At 38.4% G+C, this 20,284-nt stretch overlaps 1 protein-coding gene across 1 annotated transcript; it reads left to right on the forward strand.

The window, feature by feature from the left end:
• The first annotated feature begins 6,269 nt into the window (after window positions 1-6,269).
• On the forward strand, window positions 6,270-7,981 carry LOC135700548 (testis-specific serine/threonine-protein kinase 1-like). The gene has a single exon (XM_065221063.1). The coding sequence runs from the start codon at window positions 7,010-7,012 to the stop codon at window positions 7,979-7,981; it is 972 nt and encodes a 323-aa protein (XP_065077135.1). The 5' UTR covers window positions 6,270-7,009.
• The last annotated feature ends 12,303 nt before the right edge of the window (window positions 7,982-20,284 follow it).

Consider the following 20,284-nt stretch of genomic DNA (forward strand, 5'->3'; position numbering starts at 1 on the left):
ACCTGTTCACAAATAATTTCAGCACCTGTTTATTATGAAAGAAACCTACCTGATAAATAGATTACCAAGCCATTCATCTCCCATCAAAAGTGTTTTGAGAATCGTAACTTGTCGATATTGGAATTCATTGGCCAGATTGTTCGTGTTTTAAAATTTCGCTGAAGCTAAAGAACACCCGACCCTTTTTTACACTTCGTTTTTTCCAATGTTCAAATAAAACCAAGCTGGATGCAACTGGTGGCAAACATCAAATAAAACGCACCTATAGTTGCGGTACATAAGAAGCGTTAGGTTCCTATAGTTGCGTATTGAGACTGAATTCCATTTGGTGAATTTTCACTTAAATTCTATACTTCGAAAATAAATGATTATTTTCGAAAATCCCTCAGTTGTACATCGTCCGATTTTCGAGAAGTTCATGTCAAAATAGATTCCTGGTCTGTCAGAAATAAGTCTGGTACAATAGCAGGTTTAGTTGAACATTTTCCATCTGTCAAATTTAAGTGAAAATTCACCAAATGCAAAGCCTGGGTCTCCAACGTACCGCAACTAAAAGAGCGTTTCCCCCGAGGGGGCGACACATCTAAATCTCAATTCTAGATGCTCAAAAAATCTCACACTAGCGAATCAATCTTCGAAAAATCATCTTTCATTTCTCGCATCTACTTGCATCGTGCTTCATCTTTTTGTAGGAAATTTTCAAAATCGACATAAATCTTCCTTCTATCTACTCAGCGTGCGTGCAGCTAGCCACAGCAAAACACAATCTTTTCTGCATCGTAGATAGAGTCGTCCCCCTCGGTTTCCCCTACCTACAGACATTTTCTAAGTTTATCGTAGAAAAAGAGAATTGGAATTTTTTGGTGTATTGTGATCAATTTGGGGAACGATTGTCCGCAAATAAAATGAAATAAATATGTGGTTCCTATGACAATAATCTTGATCGATGACGCCTGTCTTTGATTTAATGAAATCAGTGAAGTTGAGGAACACATAGTATAGGGTAATTTGCCCAAGGGGTTATCAACTCTGCACATTGTGCCGAAACACATCGTGGCGTCATGGCACACGATGACAAGTATGACATAAAATATAATATAAAATGGCATCACTGTTTTCGGATGAAATTTTGCCAATCGTTGCTAAGGTTTACTTCTTCGTTTACTTCAAAGTAAGGGGGAAAGGAATTTTTTTTAGTGCCATTTTCCAGCGAAACTTTCCCCAGTCATAATAAGAGATTGTATAATTGACGAGACTCTCTTTGTCCTTATGCCTTCTGGGGGAAGAACCTCTAGAGAAAGTCCACACGGCTTTTGAGAGATGTCCATAGTTTTAGGGAAATCCAAACGAACTAGTGAGAGTCACCACGCCCCGTAGAATAGGCCAGAATTAACTAGAATTAAGTATTAACTCGATGGCCATAGGATCCGGACCGAGAGTCAATTGTATGGATAACACCCCGGTGCCAAACGATCCTACCATTCTTCAGATGTATCTGTAATTGCAGCTGCTTCTCCCGCATAACACCCTGGTACGATTGATGGTTCAACAATCAGTCAGTCGTACAGTTTATTATATGGACTGCACTCGGATTCGATTGACTGTAGAGGTCTCTCTACGCTCTATGGCAACAGCAACATTAAGAAAGATGCTGCTAACAGAATTGTTAAGGTAACATAGCCTATCTGAATCGCGGTTTTAATGAACGCAATCGGAACCGGCAGCAGTTTCAGGGAGATTAATATGCGATTCCGGCATCACCAACGATAAAAAAATATGTTGGAACAACAGGCAGATACAAGGAGGAAGTAATCATCAAACGACTGCAACCAGTATCGAGATTCTGGACCGACATTTGGGTAAACCATGGACGTGGTAGTCCAGACGACTTTTGTACCTTACCACGACTGCTGACACTGGGAAGCTACTGCAGGCCTATTGCTGCTACTACTACCGTCCTATTTTTCAGATTGTAGTATTGCCCGAGTAGCATGACAATATTGCAGACAAGATTCATGTTCCACTTGCCAGTTGGGTTCTTGGTTTTGGCAAACGTCTGCCAGAATGACGCACGGTAGAGAACTGTCTTCTCCTGGATGGACAGCATCTGCCATCAGTGGCCCTTCTCCTTCTCGGGCTAATCTTCGAGTGCCACTTCCTTGAGGCGGATGACCGGCAACCTGCTCGTTGAATATTATCACTACTTATTTCCGTCCTTGACTTGAAAATGTAAACACACAATCTCAAAAGTCATAAGCACAGGGTTGCCAAACTCATGGGTTACTCAGACTGATAGCTTGATTGTCACACTTCGGCACGTTCAGCACAACGCTTGACCTACCTTTCGGCACAGATAAAGTAATCGGCACATATAGGGATGTGCAGAGTTGAATACCCCTTGAATTTGCCAATAGTTGAACATTTCACATTGTTTACTGTGTAGTATTTATCCATGACGTTTACCAATCATGGGGGCATGTTAATCATTGATTAATTTTTGAATGATAAAAAATGTTTTTTTCATATTCAGTATTAGAAATATTGTGAATCAAGCGAGGGGGACGAAAGTAATCCGCTCTACATTTCATAAAACGGTTTTTAATAAAATTTACTTTATAATTTCGATTTTTCAGAATAAATTCGATTCGTAATGAATAATAATATCCACTATTCATCGATGATCTTGGATATGTTAGAATTATCGAGCATTATGCTGATATTATTTTTAGTGTATTTTGTGATGTGAACACAATGAGCTACAGAAAGAGGTGAAGCAGATCGTGAAATATGGTTGTATTAGTAATCCAAAAAATCAACGTAAATGCAAGTAGTGACGTCACTACTTGCTTGTATCGTACAGGGATTTTATTCACACAACAACTTAACCGATTGCTTCACCTCGGTAATCCAGCTCATTGATGTGAACAGACACTTTCTTGAGCACCTGCTTTTGGGATTGCTTCAAGTTCAAACTTGCCGACATCGGTGGTGTAGTGATAAGCGTAACTGCTTTCTCACCCCAATGGGTCTGGGTTCAATCCCAGCCGAGGTCGGTAGGATTTTTCTGAGGCATAAAAATCTCTGGTCACGTCTTCCTTCGGAAGGGAAGTAAAACCGTTGGTCCCGGCCCATGTGTGTTTGAATGGGTGCGATATCCTACGCAGGTGTGGAAGCTGCTTTCCTGCACATTCTATTGTCGTCAATGGATGGCAATCGATCTCCGTCGGTGATTGGCATTAGATTGCGGAACAGAGACCGACGTTAAATAAAGGAAAGGAAAGAAGAAGAAGAAGAAGAAGAAGAAGAAGAAGAAGAAGAAGAAGAAGAAGAAGAACAAGAAGAAGTTCAAACTCTGCAAGCAACAATATTTGCACGGAAATTTAGCAACAGAATTGATAACCAAACGTGACCAAACCCAAGACCACACGATAAATGCCATCGATGCTGATGTTCACTGGATGCCTGAGATATTGGGGAAGTCTGTTCAGGTGGTGAAGGAAATCAGTAATGACCTAGGAGAATTCCCTTTCGTGACATAACAAGCTGAACAATGCATTAGGTCCTAAGTAACATTGATCGATTCTCTTCATCGACTTTCTCTTTCGTTAATAACTTGGGTATAGCACCGTTTCATGTTGTGTTTGGCGTACACAATGCTAGATAATAGCTTGATTCATCGATCGGTGTTCAGGTGGTGAAGGAAATCAGTAATGACCTAGGAGAATTCCCTTTCGTGACATAACAAGCTGAACAATGCATTAGGTCCTAAGTAACATTGATCGATTCTCTTCATCGACTTTCTCTTTCGTTAATAACTTGGGTATAGCACCGTTTCATGTTGTGTTTGGCGTACACAATGCTAGATAATAGCTTGATTCATCGATCGGTGTGTTGAAATTAGCTGCGAATGTTTAAACATGGCCCTGATGATAGAAAATCGAGGAAGAAAATCTGTTATTGTAACTTAGGACCTAATGCATTGTTCAGCTTGATATGTCACAAATGAGAATTATCTGGGGTCATGAAACTGCAAGGGGCTTCTACCAAGCTTGTGAGGTGATCGGTAATCGAAAATTACCACAAATTATTAAAATAATTAGTGAATTTTGAATTACTCAGTAATTAAAATGAATGTAAAAAAAATTGGGGTAATTTCAGTAATTCCTACTGCTTGGAGAATAATTTGGTAATTTTAAAAGATCACCTACGCAAACCAATTCCACTATCGGATAGGAGAGAATTTTTCCTAGCCGACGGTGTTGTTGATTTGGCAAGGCAAGCAAAGAGCTTTACAAGACTTGATTACAAAAGCTCATCCGCCTTTTTGTAATGTTGGTTGAGATTTGCAGCGTTGCCAGATTGTCTTCAAGCTTATCGTTATCAAATGTTAAAAAAGCGGTATTTAGCGGTTTTTTTCTATCTTATTTATTTTTATATTTTTGCAATTTTTGAAGGCGGTAATGCAAACTTTTGGACTAAGAACAGCAAATTTACTTTTCAGGAGAAATCGGAAGAAATTTCCGGGGAATTTTTCAATTAGTTTTTGAAGGAAGCCGAATCAACAACCAAACAAAGAATAAAGAAACTCTTTTGCAGGAAATCGCAAAAACATCCGGGGAAATTTCAAGACAAATATTGAGATTCATGTGCCGAAAACTTAAAGCAACTTTCGAAAAAAAAAATTGGATAACACATCCAGAGAAAGCCAGAAAAGTTTCGGAAATCGGAAGAAAATTCTAGGAGTAGCCATTTCCAGAGGAAGCCAGAGGAAGCTCGGAAAAACCTTCCAATAGTAGTCTGCAAAAAAACATACGGAGAATGGCTTATACAGAAACTTCCAGACGAAGACAAAAGAAATTGCTGAGAGGATCCGGTAGAAGTTAAATTGAACTTCCTGGAGAAGACGGAAGAAACTTCCTAACGTAGATTGGAAGAAACTTACAGATTTTTGCGGTGTGGACGATGACTGGTTCTCCCAGTTCGTGCTTCATTAGCCTCCTTTTCCATACCTTTTGCCCCATCCAACAACGTTCTTGCGGTCCTACGACGTTGTTGAAGTTCATCCTATATTAACCTGTCGTAATCCGGGCAGTTTCATGTTCCGAATTTCCAATCTTAGTCCTACTTTTTCGTTATTTAAAACTTTTTAATTTGTCCAGGGCGGCTTGTTGGAACTGCCCTAACCTGTCTTACCGTGGAACCATTGTGTACAGCTTTGCTTAGAGTCCCACGCTGGCACTAGGACAGTGTTCAGCCGCTCTTGGGTAAGCATTTCCTCTTTCGTCGTATTATGATTACCGCGCCAGTGTTCGCGTCGCACCTCCTCCCTAGAGGATCACCAGTCTACACGAAAAGAATTATTCATATTGAATGTATTAAGCAAACCACATAGATTTTTGCCATTGCCATCCGCTCATAAAAAGTATAAGGATAAGTAATTAAACATATGTATAAGTCTTATGGATGCAATGAATCGTGCTTGAATGAAAAGTATAAGGCTGACTTATACTTTTTATGAACTTTGAAACATAAGAATCATTGAATTCGATATAGTATTGATGAAGTCCTTTTTCAATATTGTTTACTTTTATATTTCATTAGAAAAAAGCAAAAAAAAAAACGAATTAGTGTGAATAGATTTTTTTTATGAATAATGATAGATATATGAGTGGTATAAAACTTCATGCATCATCGCGTGCATCGTGCATCGTGCATACTGGAACCCGAATTATTTACAGCACCGAGCTTTCGAGCATTGATCTGGAAAGTATAGTGTGCAACTGAAGATGAATTTCACACTGCTTTATGATTGGGATCCGAAATTGTCCTCATGCCGTTGATCCTTCTGCATACCGAGAGCACCTGTCGTACCGAGTATCTCGCGTTGATGATTTTAAAACTATTAATGGAATGATGATTATTATATAAGCTGTAAATTTTCTACTCACGTAGTTGACATCCTTTTCCGATTCAGTCAAAAACAACTGTTATTTTTCAAAGCAGTGCTATGTAAAAAGTATAAGTGAATATTTATAGTTTTTGGTCATAACATATGATTAATTCTTTTCAATAAAATATCTCTTGGTTACTATGTGTGCCTGCATGAATTTAATGTGAGTGAAATAATGAATAACATTTAGTATAAGGTAATGAGAAGTATAAGTCTATTCTTATGAACAAAATAATTGATTTTCTTTGAGTGTAAGTAGCGTAGTAGACTTCATTCGACTGGAGCGTCTTTTGGGGTCCAAAGTAAATACGATTCATTGTCACAATGCGTCTACGAATTTCTCTGCGGGTGTCATTATCGGCAATTACACACAAGTAAAATCTGCTTAGCTTCAGATTGGTGTACGTTTCCCCCATCGTCCCAAATTTCTCTGCCATAATGTCGATGTCAAAGGTGAAGCCAAGAAGCTGGCCGGACTTCCTGAAGCTTGTGTCACTCGTATGTATTTCCGCTCTTCACACATAACTCGATCCATCGTCGCCTTTACCAATAGCGACAGTTTATTCAGAAATCCGTATTCGATATTCCTGCTGTGCCTGTTAATCGATACTCCGCTGAGCGTGCTTCCAAACAATCGCTGGTAGAGTCGTTAAGAACCAAGGAAGATTACACAAAAAAAAACTGGTATAAAGAACACTTGAATGAAGAAGACTCTCAAGAAAAGTTCAAAAGACTTCCAGAACGAGCTCAAAAGTTTGGCTGCCTTGAAGGCGATTTTAGATCATCTCGTTTTTATTCGGGCTCGCACTTGTTCGTTTGTCTTCGGATCTATCCATCGCAGTTATCCATGACTTGAAATTTTCATTCGATTTGTCAATTCTGTTTGAGAAACTGTTCGGATACGGATCGCGTTTTTGTCCTCTTTCAGTCCCATTCGGTTCGATCGACCCGGTTTATCTTGGAAATCACGTTTACCACTGCATAAAAATATCAAATTTACGGGAGAAAATTTGAAAAACTTTCCAATAAAATTACCGCAAATCAACTGAAGACAACGAAATGTCCACCGTTCAAAAATGCCATGCCGAGGGTTTGCTGCAGCCACTACGAAGATCATCCCTACTGGCCGTGCGGCAACAACTGGTCGAGAAGATTCCCGATCATCACGCATTGAAATCGCGCGGTTACCTCCTGGGGCGTCGCATTGCAAAGGGGACCTTTGCAACGGTAATGCGAGCAAAGTTCTACGATCCAAAACAAGACAACGATGGCTCGCAGACTCCGTTGGAACTGGCCTGCAAAATCATCGATGAGAGCAAATCGAAGGATGAAGATTTTCTAAAGAAGTTTCTACCGAGGGAATTGCAAATCCTTGAACGGATCGATCATCCCAACATCATCCAGACACACAGCATCCTGCGAAGAGGATGCCGGGTGTTCATTTTCATGCGACTTGCCGAGCGAGGAGACTTGCTGAGCTTCATCCGGAAATATGGCGCCCTTTCGGAAGAGCGAAGTCGCTTCTGGTTCTACCAAATGGCAGATGCCATCCGGTACCTCCATCGGTTGAATATTGCCCACCGGGATCTCAAATGTGAGAACGTGCTCATTTCGAAGAACATGAACATCAAGCTGTCGGACTTTGGATTCGCTCGCACCTGCATCGATGAAACCGGGGTGGCCTTGATGTCAAAGACTTTCTGGGGATCAGCCGCGTATGCAGCACCGGAGATCGTCAGTGGGAAAGCGTACATCCCAAAATCGGCGGATCTCTGGTCTCTGGGAGTGGTGCTGTTCATCATGCTCAACGGGACGATGCCGTTCGATGAGAAGAACCTGAAAAAGCTGATCAAATGTCAACTGGCGAGGCAGTTTACCTTCCGGCCCCAAGTGGAAAAAGCCATTTCATTGGATGCGATACAGATGGTGCGCTACTTGCTCGAACCGGATCCGATCGATCGGATCAACATCGATGAAGTCATGCAGGAACGGTGGGAGGAAAAGTTGGTTTTTGATGACAATAAAAGTTAAAACGAAATTAAGCGAAAATTTTGGTTTTTCATTTTTATGCTAAGAGTCTTAGGTTGTGCTGTTTCTGGTTCTGCTGCTTTGTCCGTTTGCCAAATAAATTTTACTCCCTACATCTTTATAATGACATTTATTACGGGTGTCACTTCATGGTGAAAACGAAGTGAAGTGACCAGTTGTCATTCACGGTGAAGTGATTGCCGTGTAAATCAAATGGGAATCACTTCTCCGTGAAGTGACATCGGTAATAAGGGCCAACAGTATCAAGCGTTCTAATTTCATTTCCTTTTCTTCCGACAGAATCCGTGAGGTGGCGGACAAAATCAACAAGTACGGTGTCCAAACACTCCCGGCGCTCCAGTCGCTCAAAGTTCCAGTCAAACAAATTGTGGTCGGACCGGCCCATCTGGGCGTCCTGCTCGAAGATGGTCGTGCGTTTCGCGTAGCTTTCTCGATCATTCCGGAGCGGTTGGATCTGAGCAAACAGGACGCAAACAAGACCAGTGGCAATGCTGGCAGTGCGGCCAGTCAGTCGAACAACAACTCGAAAAATTCACCCGCCTCGAGACAGTGTCGCTCGCGGGCTCGAATCATGCGCACCAGCAGTTCGGTTCGCGGTGGCAGCAGTTCACAGGGATCCGGTTCGCGCAGTACCGGTGTGATTATGGGAGGAGGATCCTCCGGCAGTCGATCGCTGGTATCGGTGCCGGCTCCCTTCGTTCCGGAGGAATTGGTGACGCAAGCACAGGTCGTGCTGCAAGGCAAAAGTCGAAATTTGATCATCAGAGAACTGCAACGTACCAATCTTGACGTAAACCTAGCGGTCAATAATTTACTCTCACGTGACGACGAAGGCGGTGACGACACGGAGGAGGGCAGTGATAATTACGTGGCGGAAGATTTGATTTCGCTGCTGGACGGAGGTTTTCACGCAGACAACAGTGTGATCATTGATGCGGAGGCGATGTTCTCGGAGGATATGTTCGGGTTTTCCAACATCCGGAAGTAAGTACAAACAAGATGATGAGCTCCTCTCTGCTGTCTATTGGTAGATGATAAAAGGATATTGTTTTAGTTATTGTCTATCCTGAGCTATCCGTCTTTATCTATTATTTATTTGTTTTGTTTATTAGTTGTAGTTAACCTATTCACCGTTTCGGTTCCCGGTTATCATCTACAAGCGATAGCGCTTTTTTTTTTAGTTTCGCGAGAGGACGATTGATGATACCTGAATACAAACTGTGTACATATGTTATAGATTTTGTTTAGATAAGTAAGCGGTATAACCATTAACATTACTGTATTACGGGAGTTAAGCATTGGGTATGCTAGACTGTTCATAATCGCAAACGGCGTTTTTTATTAAAAAAGTTGATGATAGTAATTAGGCTTTTAGTTGTAACATCATCCAATTTCATTAGCCAAAAAGACGGTTTCTTGACTTTTGATGTTCGAATATTTTCTTAAAATGTCTTTTGAATCCCAGAACTTCCTCTCTGAATTACTATTAATAGATGTGCTCTGCACTTTTTGTAACATCCCTTCAAACTCTCACTGGAAATTTCCCGAACTTCATATTCTTTTAAAAGTAATTTTACCTTTCCTAGAAGTCACACTGGTTAATAGTGTTGCTGTTCTATGTTCTCCAGTTTGAAGCTGATTAGCGACTATGGACAGTTATTTAGGGTATCATCAATCTCAAAACGGGTGCTCTGCAGCAGGAGGTAGCATTTGTTAGACGGTTTCTTTTCTACCTACTCCATTACGTTCAGTTTGGTTTCAAGTTTAAGGTCTCCCGGATGTTGGTTTCGTTTTGCCTTTGAATCAAATAACTACTGTGGTGAACAAACTGCCAATTTTAAGATATTTGTTTGACATGTACAGAGCTCTTCTAGCTCAGGGTTTCTTGTAACCTTTTCTAAGCAATAGACAGACTTCTCTGACGTTTATGAATTGCACAAGTCCAGAGAACTTCGTCATCAAAGCGAGTGTCATGTCAACACAATCCTTCCCATTCCTTTCTTGACCTGTGTTCGGGCGCGGCCGGCGCTGGTATTGCCTAATTTAAGATCACCAGTTTTTACACATTGATGATGATTGCTAGTCCCAAGCATCGTCTATTGGTTCTCTGTGTAATTACAGCTGATCTGGCAATAACAGAGTAGCAACCGTGGGCGGTCAATCAAGCTCAAGCTGCACAAGTCCAGAGAACTTCGAGATTAGGACGTAATTGCTTTTGTAAACAAAGGCTTCATTTGACGATTTCTCGCGAATTAAAGCTCAATCTAAAAAACTAACAACATAAACAGGTAGATGAATGATTCCTCTATCATTTGATATCGATATTGTGCTTTTATTCGCGAGAAATCAGCGATTGACGTGTTTGTTTACAAAAGCAATTACGCCCAAATCTCAAAGTTCTCCGGAAGTATTAGTGCAGAACTTTGGGTAAACACAAAGGTTTTCTTGCACTAAACTTATAATTTACACCAAGTTCTGCACTAATACTTGTGCATTTCACAAACGTCAGAGAAGTCTATGTTGTGTGTGTGTTTATTATAGAGATTTTAAGCCGCAAGCTGGATCATCCCTCAGCCAGTGATGCCACATATACAGATTTATCTGTAATGATACAGATTTTTTTTCAATATTTTGATACAGATATATGCAGATTACAGATTTTTGAAAAATAGACAGATTTGTCAAATAAATGCATAAATAAATTACATATATTTTTTTTATATTTATTATTTACGATAAATAATCATTTTTTCCCTTCTAAGCAACTTGAATTCAATCTGATCATCAAATCCAAATCGATTTTTCACTAAATGAGTATTATTATTTTAGCTGCGAATTGCCTTGGAATCTTTCGAATGGACTTCTGATGTTCAGATGTTCTGATTTCTCGTTATAAGGGATTTTAGTTTCCCTTTCTATTTGTTTAATTAATCATATCACATGGCTACAGATATGAAGGTTAATTAAATATATTTTTCGTCAAATCGATAAACAAGCCATTTTAGAAAACCAACAAAGGGGTTGATTAAAGTTTGTGAGTCGAAGAGTCAACTTGATATTTTTATATTTGAAAAGCATACTTATAGAAATAAAGATTATTGCATGCCATTCGACTAAACGTCCAGTAAAAGTTCTGTGTTATGTCCAATGTCCAGATAAAGGTTTTCGTAATCTCAGACAAAAAAAATCAAATTCTATGGATTTTTGATAGGGGAAATGTTTGCTTCAGCAATACCTTAACCTCGTCAGGGGGGTAAACAAGGTCCTTGAGAGCTTGATTTTGGCATGTGGATACATTGTGTTTTAGAGCATCTATTGGCCAAATTTGAGTGCTCTAGGACTTTGTTTACCCCGCTGACGATAATACGTTAAGGTATTGCCGAAGCCGACATTTCCCTTGGTTAATTCATTACGGAAATTTTCAGCCGAAAACAGATTTGTCTCTCATAACTGGTTCTTGATGTTTTGTATTTTCAGACTGTAGAAGAGATACAAAACACATCAAGATTGTAGGATTTCAAGATTTTTAAAATAGACAAATTCTTTAGGAAGCAAACTTCATTAAAATGCTACGAAATTCTATAAATTTTGCCGCACTTGTACGTTTCGCGATGATTTTTAGCAAAGTTTCACGAACGAAATTTCTTGAATTTGTACGTAATTTCCACAACTATTCCAAGTCCACTAGGCTTCAAAAAAGTTCCCTAAGAGATTCCTGATAAATAATGAGCTTCCATGAAATAAAATAATGTTCCTTTAACTTCTACAAATTTTCCACTTCTACGCAGTTTTCAGAACTTTTCCAAGTTCCTTCTTTCATCGAATTTTTCTGAAGATCTATGATGTTCCCATAATTATTACTAAATTTCCTCAATGTCTACAATGTTGCCTGAACTTTTTAGAAGTCCTTGAAGTTTTACGAAGTTAAAAAAAAATCCCTGGAGTCATGGCCAATTTGCAGTGCTTGAAGACGTTTTATTTTACCATCGATCAAATATCGATATAATATAGATTCTCAAAATGGTTTCTTCTAGTCCAGAATGTAGGAAAACTGGCCAACATAAAGGACTTAAAAAAAATGTTGTTGATGGTCAAATTTTATTAATCTCTGTTAAATAGTAACATCGAACTTGACAAAATACCGGTGAGTCAAAAATAACACCAAACAATCTGGAGGGGGGGGCAAGATATTTCTGAAGAGGCCTGGCCCCCTTGTCACCCCCATTAGCTACGCCAATGAAACTTTAGTAATTTTTTATGATTCTAAACTTAGAACAAACTGAACTATTTTGAACTATGAATTTGCTCAATGGAGATTTACGTAAATCCGCACTAAGACCATAAAACGGAAATTATACAGATTTTTTTTAACAGATTTTTGTCAGCAAGATACAGATTAAAAAGATTTTTTGCGATGAAAATACAGATCTACATTCGAAAAATGTGGCATCACTGCCCTCAGCTAATAGCTGAATATTCTCTCTCTGTTTGCTCTAGTAGCTAGGGTCGGTTGTCTGCTCCAAGAGACCTGCGGAGAAGTTAAATTTAATCGATCCTGGGGTGGAAAGAACTCAATCTATTATGCGAAGCATCTGCGAACTAAATACCTATAGGTACCTCGTTAGCCGAGTATATCCTGAGAATCCCAAGTGGTACATAGGGTCAACCTGTAAAAAATCTATATAGGGCGACTTTGCTTTCCTTTTAATTTGGGTCTACACTCATAAAATAAATCACACCAGTGGAAAATATCCATGTGAATTTCACATAACTTTCATGTGATTCCATAATTGGAAATTGCACCACTAAATCACATGAACATTATGTCAGGCGTAACATTTGATAACGGCACAAACACTTTTGTAAACAAAAGTGGTAAGGCCCTTTACACGCGAACCGAAGTACGCCCACGCAAACCAATACAATTACAGTACTTTTTCGCTAACTGGGCTGTAGTATAGTCGCTATATTCATAGTCTGGCGGATGGAATCTCAGTAACCAATTGAGCTGTCAAACAGCGGAACCAATCTAGCAAATCACGACCAATAATGAAGCTACCGGAAATTCTCTAATCTTCTGTGAAGGTCTCTGGCCTTTCTTGAACATTTCGAAACTTGTTAAGGTCTCTTAAAATGTTCATGAAATTAATGCATCATCAGCATTGAAGTTCTCAGACCTTCCCGATTGGTTTTTCTTTTTAAATGTTCTCACAATTTTCTAATATTCATGTAACTTCTTTTACGTTTCTCCAAAGCTTTTAAAAACCTTTCGGAACTTTGCTGAAGTTTTCGGAAATTCCCTGAGTTTCTCGGAACTCTTTTGAAGTTTCAGCAGTTTTCTAGACATTATTTGATCTGTCGTAAAGTTCTCACAATCATCATGAAACAAATGGAACTGTCCTAAAAACCATTAAATTTCTCGAAAGTTCTTTGAACTTGTGAATTTTCCAAAATATTTCTGATGTTTGCCCGGGTTCTCGAATTTTTACAGAAGTTAATGAAACTGTATATAATTTATCGGAACTTACCCTTGCAGAACTTTAAACTTACCCAAAAGTCTTGACTTTTCTGAAGCTTCAGAACTTCTTAAAAGTTCCTGGAGTTTTCCTGAAGCTAGTGGAACCGCAATAAAATTCTGGAATCATCCCTTCTGGGGAAGTTGAGTTCTGAGGAAGTTGAAAACTGGCGGGAGAAGACGGAAGATCCATACGACCGAAGCCAGAAGAAGCTTCCAAGAGAAGTCGAAATAACTTTCCGGGAGGAATCGGAAAATAACTTACGGGGTAAGGTGGAGGAAAATTCCAAGGAAACATTGGAAGACACTTTCAAGGGCAGCTTAAATAAACTTCAGGAGGTTAAACAATCGAACATTTTGATGAACCCATTTGTTTACTGAATGAAAGTATTTCCCGATTCCCAGGAATTATCGGGATGAGCCATCAGCTGTTTCTCGATCCCTGAAGAAAGAGTGTCAGACATAAGACATTTTTAAAGATGAATATTTTTTTTTGGGCTGGCTCAAACAGTTTGCGATATTCAATAAGATAAAAGTCTCTCACAAAGTTTTCTCTGACAGTTAAGCAGGCAATAATAACTTTGATCATTAAATAAAATCGGTATTAAATCTCAAAAATCGGTATGCTGAGAAACCTTATCGGTATATCGGTATCAAGTTTGGAAATCGGTATAAATACTGATAAATCGGTATATCTGGCAACGCTGTTGACGATGCTCCTTTCTTATAAACAAACGGCTGTCACCGTTACCTGTCATGATAATTGTGTGAGATGTGATCCGATATCAGAGATGTGGCCGATAAATAGCGATATTATTCGTTTTTAGAGATTTACCATCGATTATATCGGATGAAACCGATAAAATGTATTTCTCTGACTATAAATCAAACTTTAGAGTAATTTTTGGCAAAATATGAATAAATCTAGGACTTTCGTCCTCATTGGATTAAATATGTTTGAAATATTGTTGGCGTTGAGCATATATGTAGTTAGTTAGTTATTTTTATTAAGGAGACTTTCAGCCGAACGCTGGTTCGTCTCCGAGTCGTTGAGCATATGATTTCAGACGAGTTTTTAATTTTCCAGTTAATTATCTTCAGTTACAGAATAAGCTAAAGGGTATATTCGACAAAAATGGCACACACATAAACAGCTGTAACTTTTTAACTATTATACCATAAATGACTGAAATTTTCAGTGAACATTGTTTAGTCCATAACGTACACATGTAATTTTATGAAGACCTGAGAGGTGCTTTATCTCGAGTAGAACAACATGTTGTCTTAAACATTTGGTACATCCTGATGAATGTGGGCGTCTTAGTGGAATACCTGTATAATGAGAGAGAGAAGGATTAGTATTTTCCATTTAATTCCACTACTTTATTTGCTTATCCTTGACAGATACGCGTATTTCGTCTACAATGTGCAGACTTCTTCAGTGTCTTGTACTAATACTCGACTATTTGGTACAGTTTCAAATTTGAAACCAATGGTTATTGTTGTCGTCATTGTTGCCATTGACTCATGGAACAATACAGATTTTTGGGCAAAATATTATGTTTCAAAAAATTGTGCCGTTGATTAGAAATCACACTTCTAAGTTTCGGCTCATTTTTACGTAAAAAATCACTTCAAAACGCACGAAAAATCAATTCTTTTACACCACACAAAGACAGTATTTTATGTCACTCTTTACAGATTCATAATCCGTTAACAAATTGAACAAGGAATGGAAAAATAGTAACAATTTGAAAATTTAGTTTTTTTTTTCATTTTACAAAATATGTAAGAAACCAATTACCCAAACCAAGTCAAAGCTCATATTTTGCTTTGTTAAGGGTTTTATCCGGATTACGGTCATTCCCCCCCAAAAAGCTCGAATTCGTATCATGATGTATTCTTTACTTTTTCACTACACTCTAAAATCTTCTCTGAAAATTTAAAGTTATTTTTTATAATAGGTAAAAAATTACTGTTGTTTGTTCGTGTGCCATTTTTATCAAATACTGCCTTTATTACTAATTCAAAATTAATTAAACTTAAGAAATCTTTTCAGGAAAAAGTTGTTTATTTTTTTATCTATCGATCTATTTCAAATCATATATCAACCATGTACAATTTACAGGAAAAATATAAATATTCATTAATTGGATCGTATTTGAACTTATGGTTCTCGATTATTGCCCATGGGGATAAAGCCTAAAGGTCAGCTGCTGCCTATATTTTTGTTCTATAGTTCAAATCACGGTGACATCATTCATCAGATTTGACAGTTACTGTGGCCTTTGTGTACATAATGAACTTCTACTGCCCATAATCGCAAGTCTTTCACATCTGCTTAAAACTGGATATGATTATGATCAAAATCTGAGTGAAACAAACTTGCGATTACATTTAACGACACTGAGAAAAATAACCGCAATCCAGTCACAATGCCATGACGATACTGCGTTAGTTTAGCACAGTATTGAACAGTAGAAAGATACCTTGGTCCCATAGAACGTTATTGAATGTTTCTGGATTCGTTCCGCTGGTTCCAGAGCAATGGGCGGAATATATTGCAGCGAGTATGGGTCTTCAGACCAAAACTTTTAAAAAACATGCCAAACCAATGTACCAATTCTTCCAACGCCATGGAGGCAGCACCCCCTCCCCCTACCTATCGACCCATTAACTCATGGGCCCGGGACCAACGGCTTTACTTCCCTTCCGAAGGAAGGTGTGATCAGAGATTTGATACCTCAGAAAATCCTGATGGCACCGACAGGGATTGAACCCAGACCCTTTGGAGTGAGAGGCAATCACGACGGTGTGAGAGACACCACCGGCACCGCTAAAACTACGGACGCTTGAAAGTTGGCGAAATTAGTAAAACATCAACTTTTGGTCGTATTTTCAAACTTTGCACAGATAACGATTTAGAATGTCTCAAATATTGTTTCCTGTGTAGAAATTTTATTTAAAAGCGTACTACACCCAACCGGGGATGTAAGATTTGCTTACAATTATGTGTGATTCATCATCAGAGGATGTTAGGTAAGTTAGATTAAACGTTAGGACGTAAGTTAGATTAGACGTTAGACGTAGTTAGAGGACGTTAGGTTAGTGAGGTAAATTACCGAGGGATGTAAGATTCGCTTACAATTATGTGGGATTCATCATCAGAGGATGTTAGTGGAGACCACATGAACCGAGGATGCGATATGCCTAGCTGCGGTCCAATGCAAGAAAATTGGAGACCGAAAAATGTAGAGTGTATTAGTGAGGTAAATTAGTTATGTTGAAAAAAATAGGAAACAATATGCCGAACTGGACACGAAGTGCTATCTCCACTCCTCTCTCCATGCTTCTGAATAAGGATAGCCTAAAAGCAAACATGAAGCGCTCATTTTCTCGCATACTCGACTTCGTATGCTTTTTCTGCTGGAGAGATTCGAGGCAAGTGTGTGCGTCGCTCTACAATGTTCTACAATGTGCGTCATTCTACAAGCTTACTGGTATAGTCGAAAGCGTAGAAAGAACACGAAATAAAAAAGACAAAAAAACCATTACATCGCCTGCATGGTCAATTTCTAACATTCGTTGCGATGTTCATGAACAGAGGATGATAGGAAGCGGAACTAACATTTATTGTAATAGATTTTTGTTTTGCGTGTAGCAATACGTTAAAAAATATGACCAAATATTCATGAAGTAATGACATTGGGTTGTTAGCGGAATGCTTAAATAAAACAAAGAAAAAGGTTATCTTCCATTTAATTCCACTTAATTATTCATGTTCAGCATGTTCATGTTCAACGATATTTTTCAATTTTTATGTGTCCATGGTTTGAAATAATCCATAAGTTTACATTTTTCATTAGCTTTTTTAATAACATAGGGGAAATGACTCTAATGTTGGCCTATGGATCTAAGATCGGGCTTATTGCTAAAAATCTGCTATTTATCAATTTTATCTAGATGAACGCGTCATTGGGACGGTACTAATTGATATTTTTGGTCGCTATTGAAAATTTAGTCGATTGCTGAATTTATGTGTGGGCCCAAGGGCATTTAGGCTGACATTACATTCATTTCCCCTATACAAGAATTTATGGTATACTTTTTGAGATATTTGAGTTTTGAACTCTTTTCTGGAATTTTTACTCAAAGTTACTAACAACTTTTTTCAGCAAGACATAATTTTTCTCATTTTGACCACTTTTAAAACTTTTGTAAATTGTGAATTATTGCCAACGACGCACAATTATACAAAGTTTTATGCAAATCGGAGAAGGTCGAGTATTTCCAATTCATCGTTTGGCGTGGAACTGCTCATATGTTAAATGTTGGATTTAAATTATTATTTTTTAATTGAAGTGTTATAATTCTAAATAATAAATTTTGATTTTTAAATAATGAAGATTGAATTTAAAATTTATATGTTAGAATTTTAAATTTTTAATTTATAATCGAAATTCTGAAATTTTCAATGGTATTTTTTTCATTTTACATTTGAGTTATATATGAATATATTAATAGTAGCTATTTTTGCAAAAATCGAAAAGTCCCTTTTAGTTAGCGTAGACACGTTTCTGATGAATAGATTTTCCAATTCATTAATGATATTTGACAGGAGCCAGTAATCCAGTAAAAATAATTAACTATAGTATCTATAGTCCGCTCAAAGGGAAGGTCACTCCAAACACCAACCTTAGTTCAATTTTTTTTCTCAGTGTGCCACAAGTGTGCCGCTTGTATGCCGATTGTAATTGTGATATTTGGCAATCCGGTATTTCTGACAGCTTGAATGTTTTAGTTTGCAATAGCAGTCTAGCGGCAACCAAGGAGGAATGCAATATCTAAAAAAGAAAATGACATCGAAACATACTAAAGGTTGACTAAAAGAATTGGTACCCCCTCGCGGGCCGCTAGCACGCCTCTAGTGTTGGGAATCGAAAATCTTTGACAGTGGTTTGTTTACACTTCTATAGAGAACAAAAAGTGGTGCAAGTTTGATCAAAGTAGTCGATCGCGTTCAGAAATAACGTCAGATGGAACTTGAAAGAAGAAAACATATTGTGCACAAACATCTGGAAAATCCGGAGTGACTGGCTAAAGTGCTGAAGATGCCGAAAACAACAGTTTGTCGAGTGCTCAAAACTTACAAGGAAACCCTGATTGTGGAAAGGAATCAGCGGATCTACGAAAAAACTGGAACCAGGCAGCGTCAGCTGCGCAGCAAGGTGTTGAGGTGCGTTAAAGCCAACCCCGGTGTGGCCATAAGGTACAACGCCAACTTTCAAACAGTGCGGAACATCCTTGCCAGGGAAGGAAACAAGTCGTACAAAGCCAGTAAACATTCGAATCGGCACATGAAGCAGAATTCCATGGCCAAAGAGCGTGCACGGCTCTGGTACGACCGTGTTTTGACGGAACCATTCGTTACATCCTCGACGATTGCATCCCAAGTCTACATCAAAGAATGCCTGAAAAAGCGTGTATTGACGTTCATCCGCAAGCATAGGGACAAAGTCATCTTTTGGCCCGATTTGGCCAGCTGCCACTACTCCAAGGTGGATCTGCCAACAAGATCGATTTTGTCCCAGAGCTATGCATCCTCCAAATTGCCCGGAATTTCGACCAATCGAAAAATACTGGGCAATTTCAAAGTAGCGACTTCGACGAAGCGGCGGCTCAAGGACATCCAGTAAATGCGGGCAAAATGGAAGTAATGCGCTGATTCCGTGTCCGTTTCCACTGTGCTGGCGCTGCTCCCATTATGTTTAATGAACAATCCAATGCCTACAGGATTGTGCCGAAAGTGTGCCGATGGATGTTCCCAAGCTATTATTGAGTGACTTACCCCTTAAGTCCACTCCGCTTTTGTCTTGGACCTTCTATTCTATTCAATAATATGGCTCACCTGCTCTACCAGATTTTCAAATTCAAATTGTGCATCGTAAATTTTTTAAATGCATCGTTCCAATTAACGAGGAACCACGATAGTTAATTAATTTTACTTTTAGGCAAACAAACGATTAATTGAACGCCATGCTTGGAATACAAAAGGTATGGGGGGGGGAGTCAGATTGATTGACTTTAGTCCGATTCGGTCATTAGTTTGACTGTGTGAAATAAGAAGAATGAGTTTAGAAAATGTTTATGAAATGTTAGACTTAAAAAATGAGATCCATCGGGAAAAACAGGATGAGTTCCCAATACCATACCCGAGAACATTAACCCAAATTAATAAGCAAAATAACTATAAAAATTTTAAAACAGTAAAAAAGGTTATCTTCCATTTAATTCCACTTAATTAATTTTGGTATCTATGACAGATACGTATTTCGACTACAATGTGCAGTCTTCATCAGTGTCATTCCCACTAAATTAACCCCCTTAAGTACTCATCCCTTAGGTAAAAAAGTCAAGATCAATTTTTCAATTAAACCTGCTTTTCCACCAAACTTATTTCTGGCAGACAAGGAATCAATTTTGACAAAAAAGCCTTTTCGAAAATTGGACAATCAACAACAAAGGGGTTTTAATAACATAATAATTTATTTTCGAAGTGTCAAACTTAAGTGGAATTTTCACTTAAATTTGACAGATGATTTTTTTTTAAATAAACCTGCTAGAATAGGAAACTTTTTTCTGACAGACAAGGAATCAGTTTTTACAAACACGTTCTTGAAAATTGGCTGATCAACAACAGAGGGATTTTCGAAAATTTTATTTTTTTTCGAAGCGTAACATTTAGGAGGAAATTAATCAATTAGACCACA

This window comes from Ochlerotatus camptorhynchus, unplaced genomic scaffold (genome assembly GCF_037179485.1).
Source record: "Ochlerotatus camptorhynchus isolate MF236.1 unplaced genomic scaffold, CSIRO-AGI_Acam_v1.1 ptg000138l, whole genome shotgun sequence".
Classification (NCBI taxonomy): Eukaryota; Metazoa; Arthropoda; class Insecta; order Diptera; family Culicidae; genus Ochlerotatus; species Ochlerotatus camptorhynchus.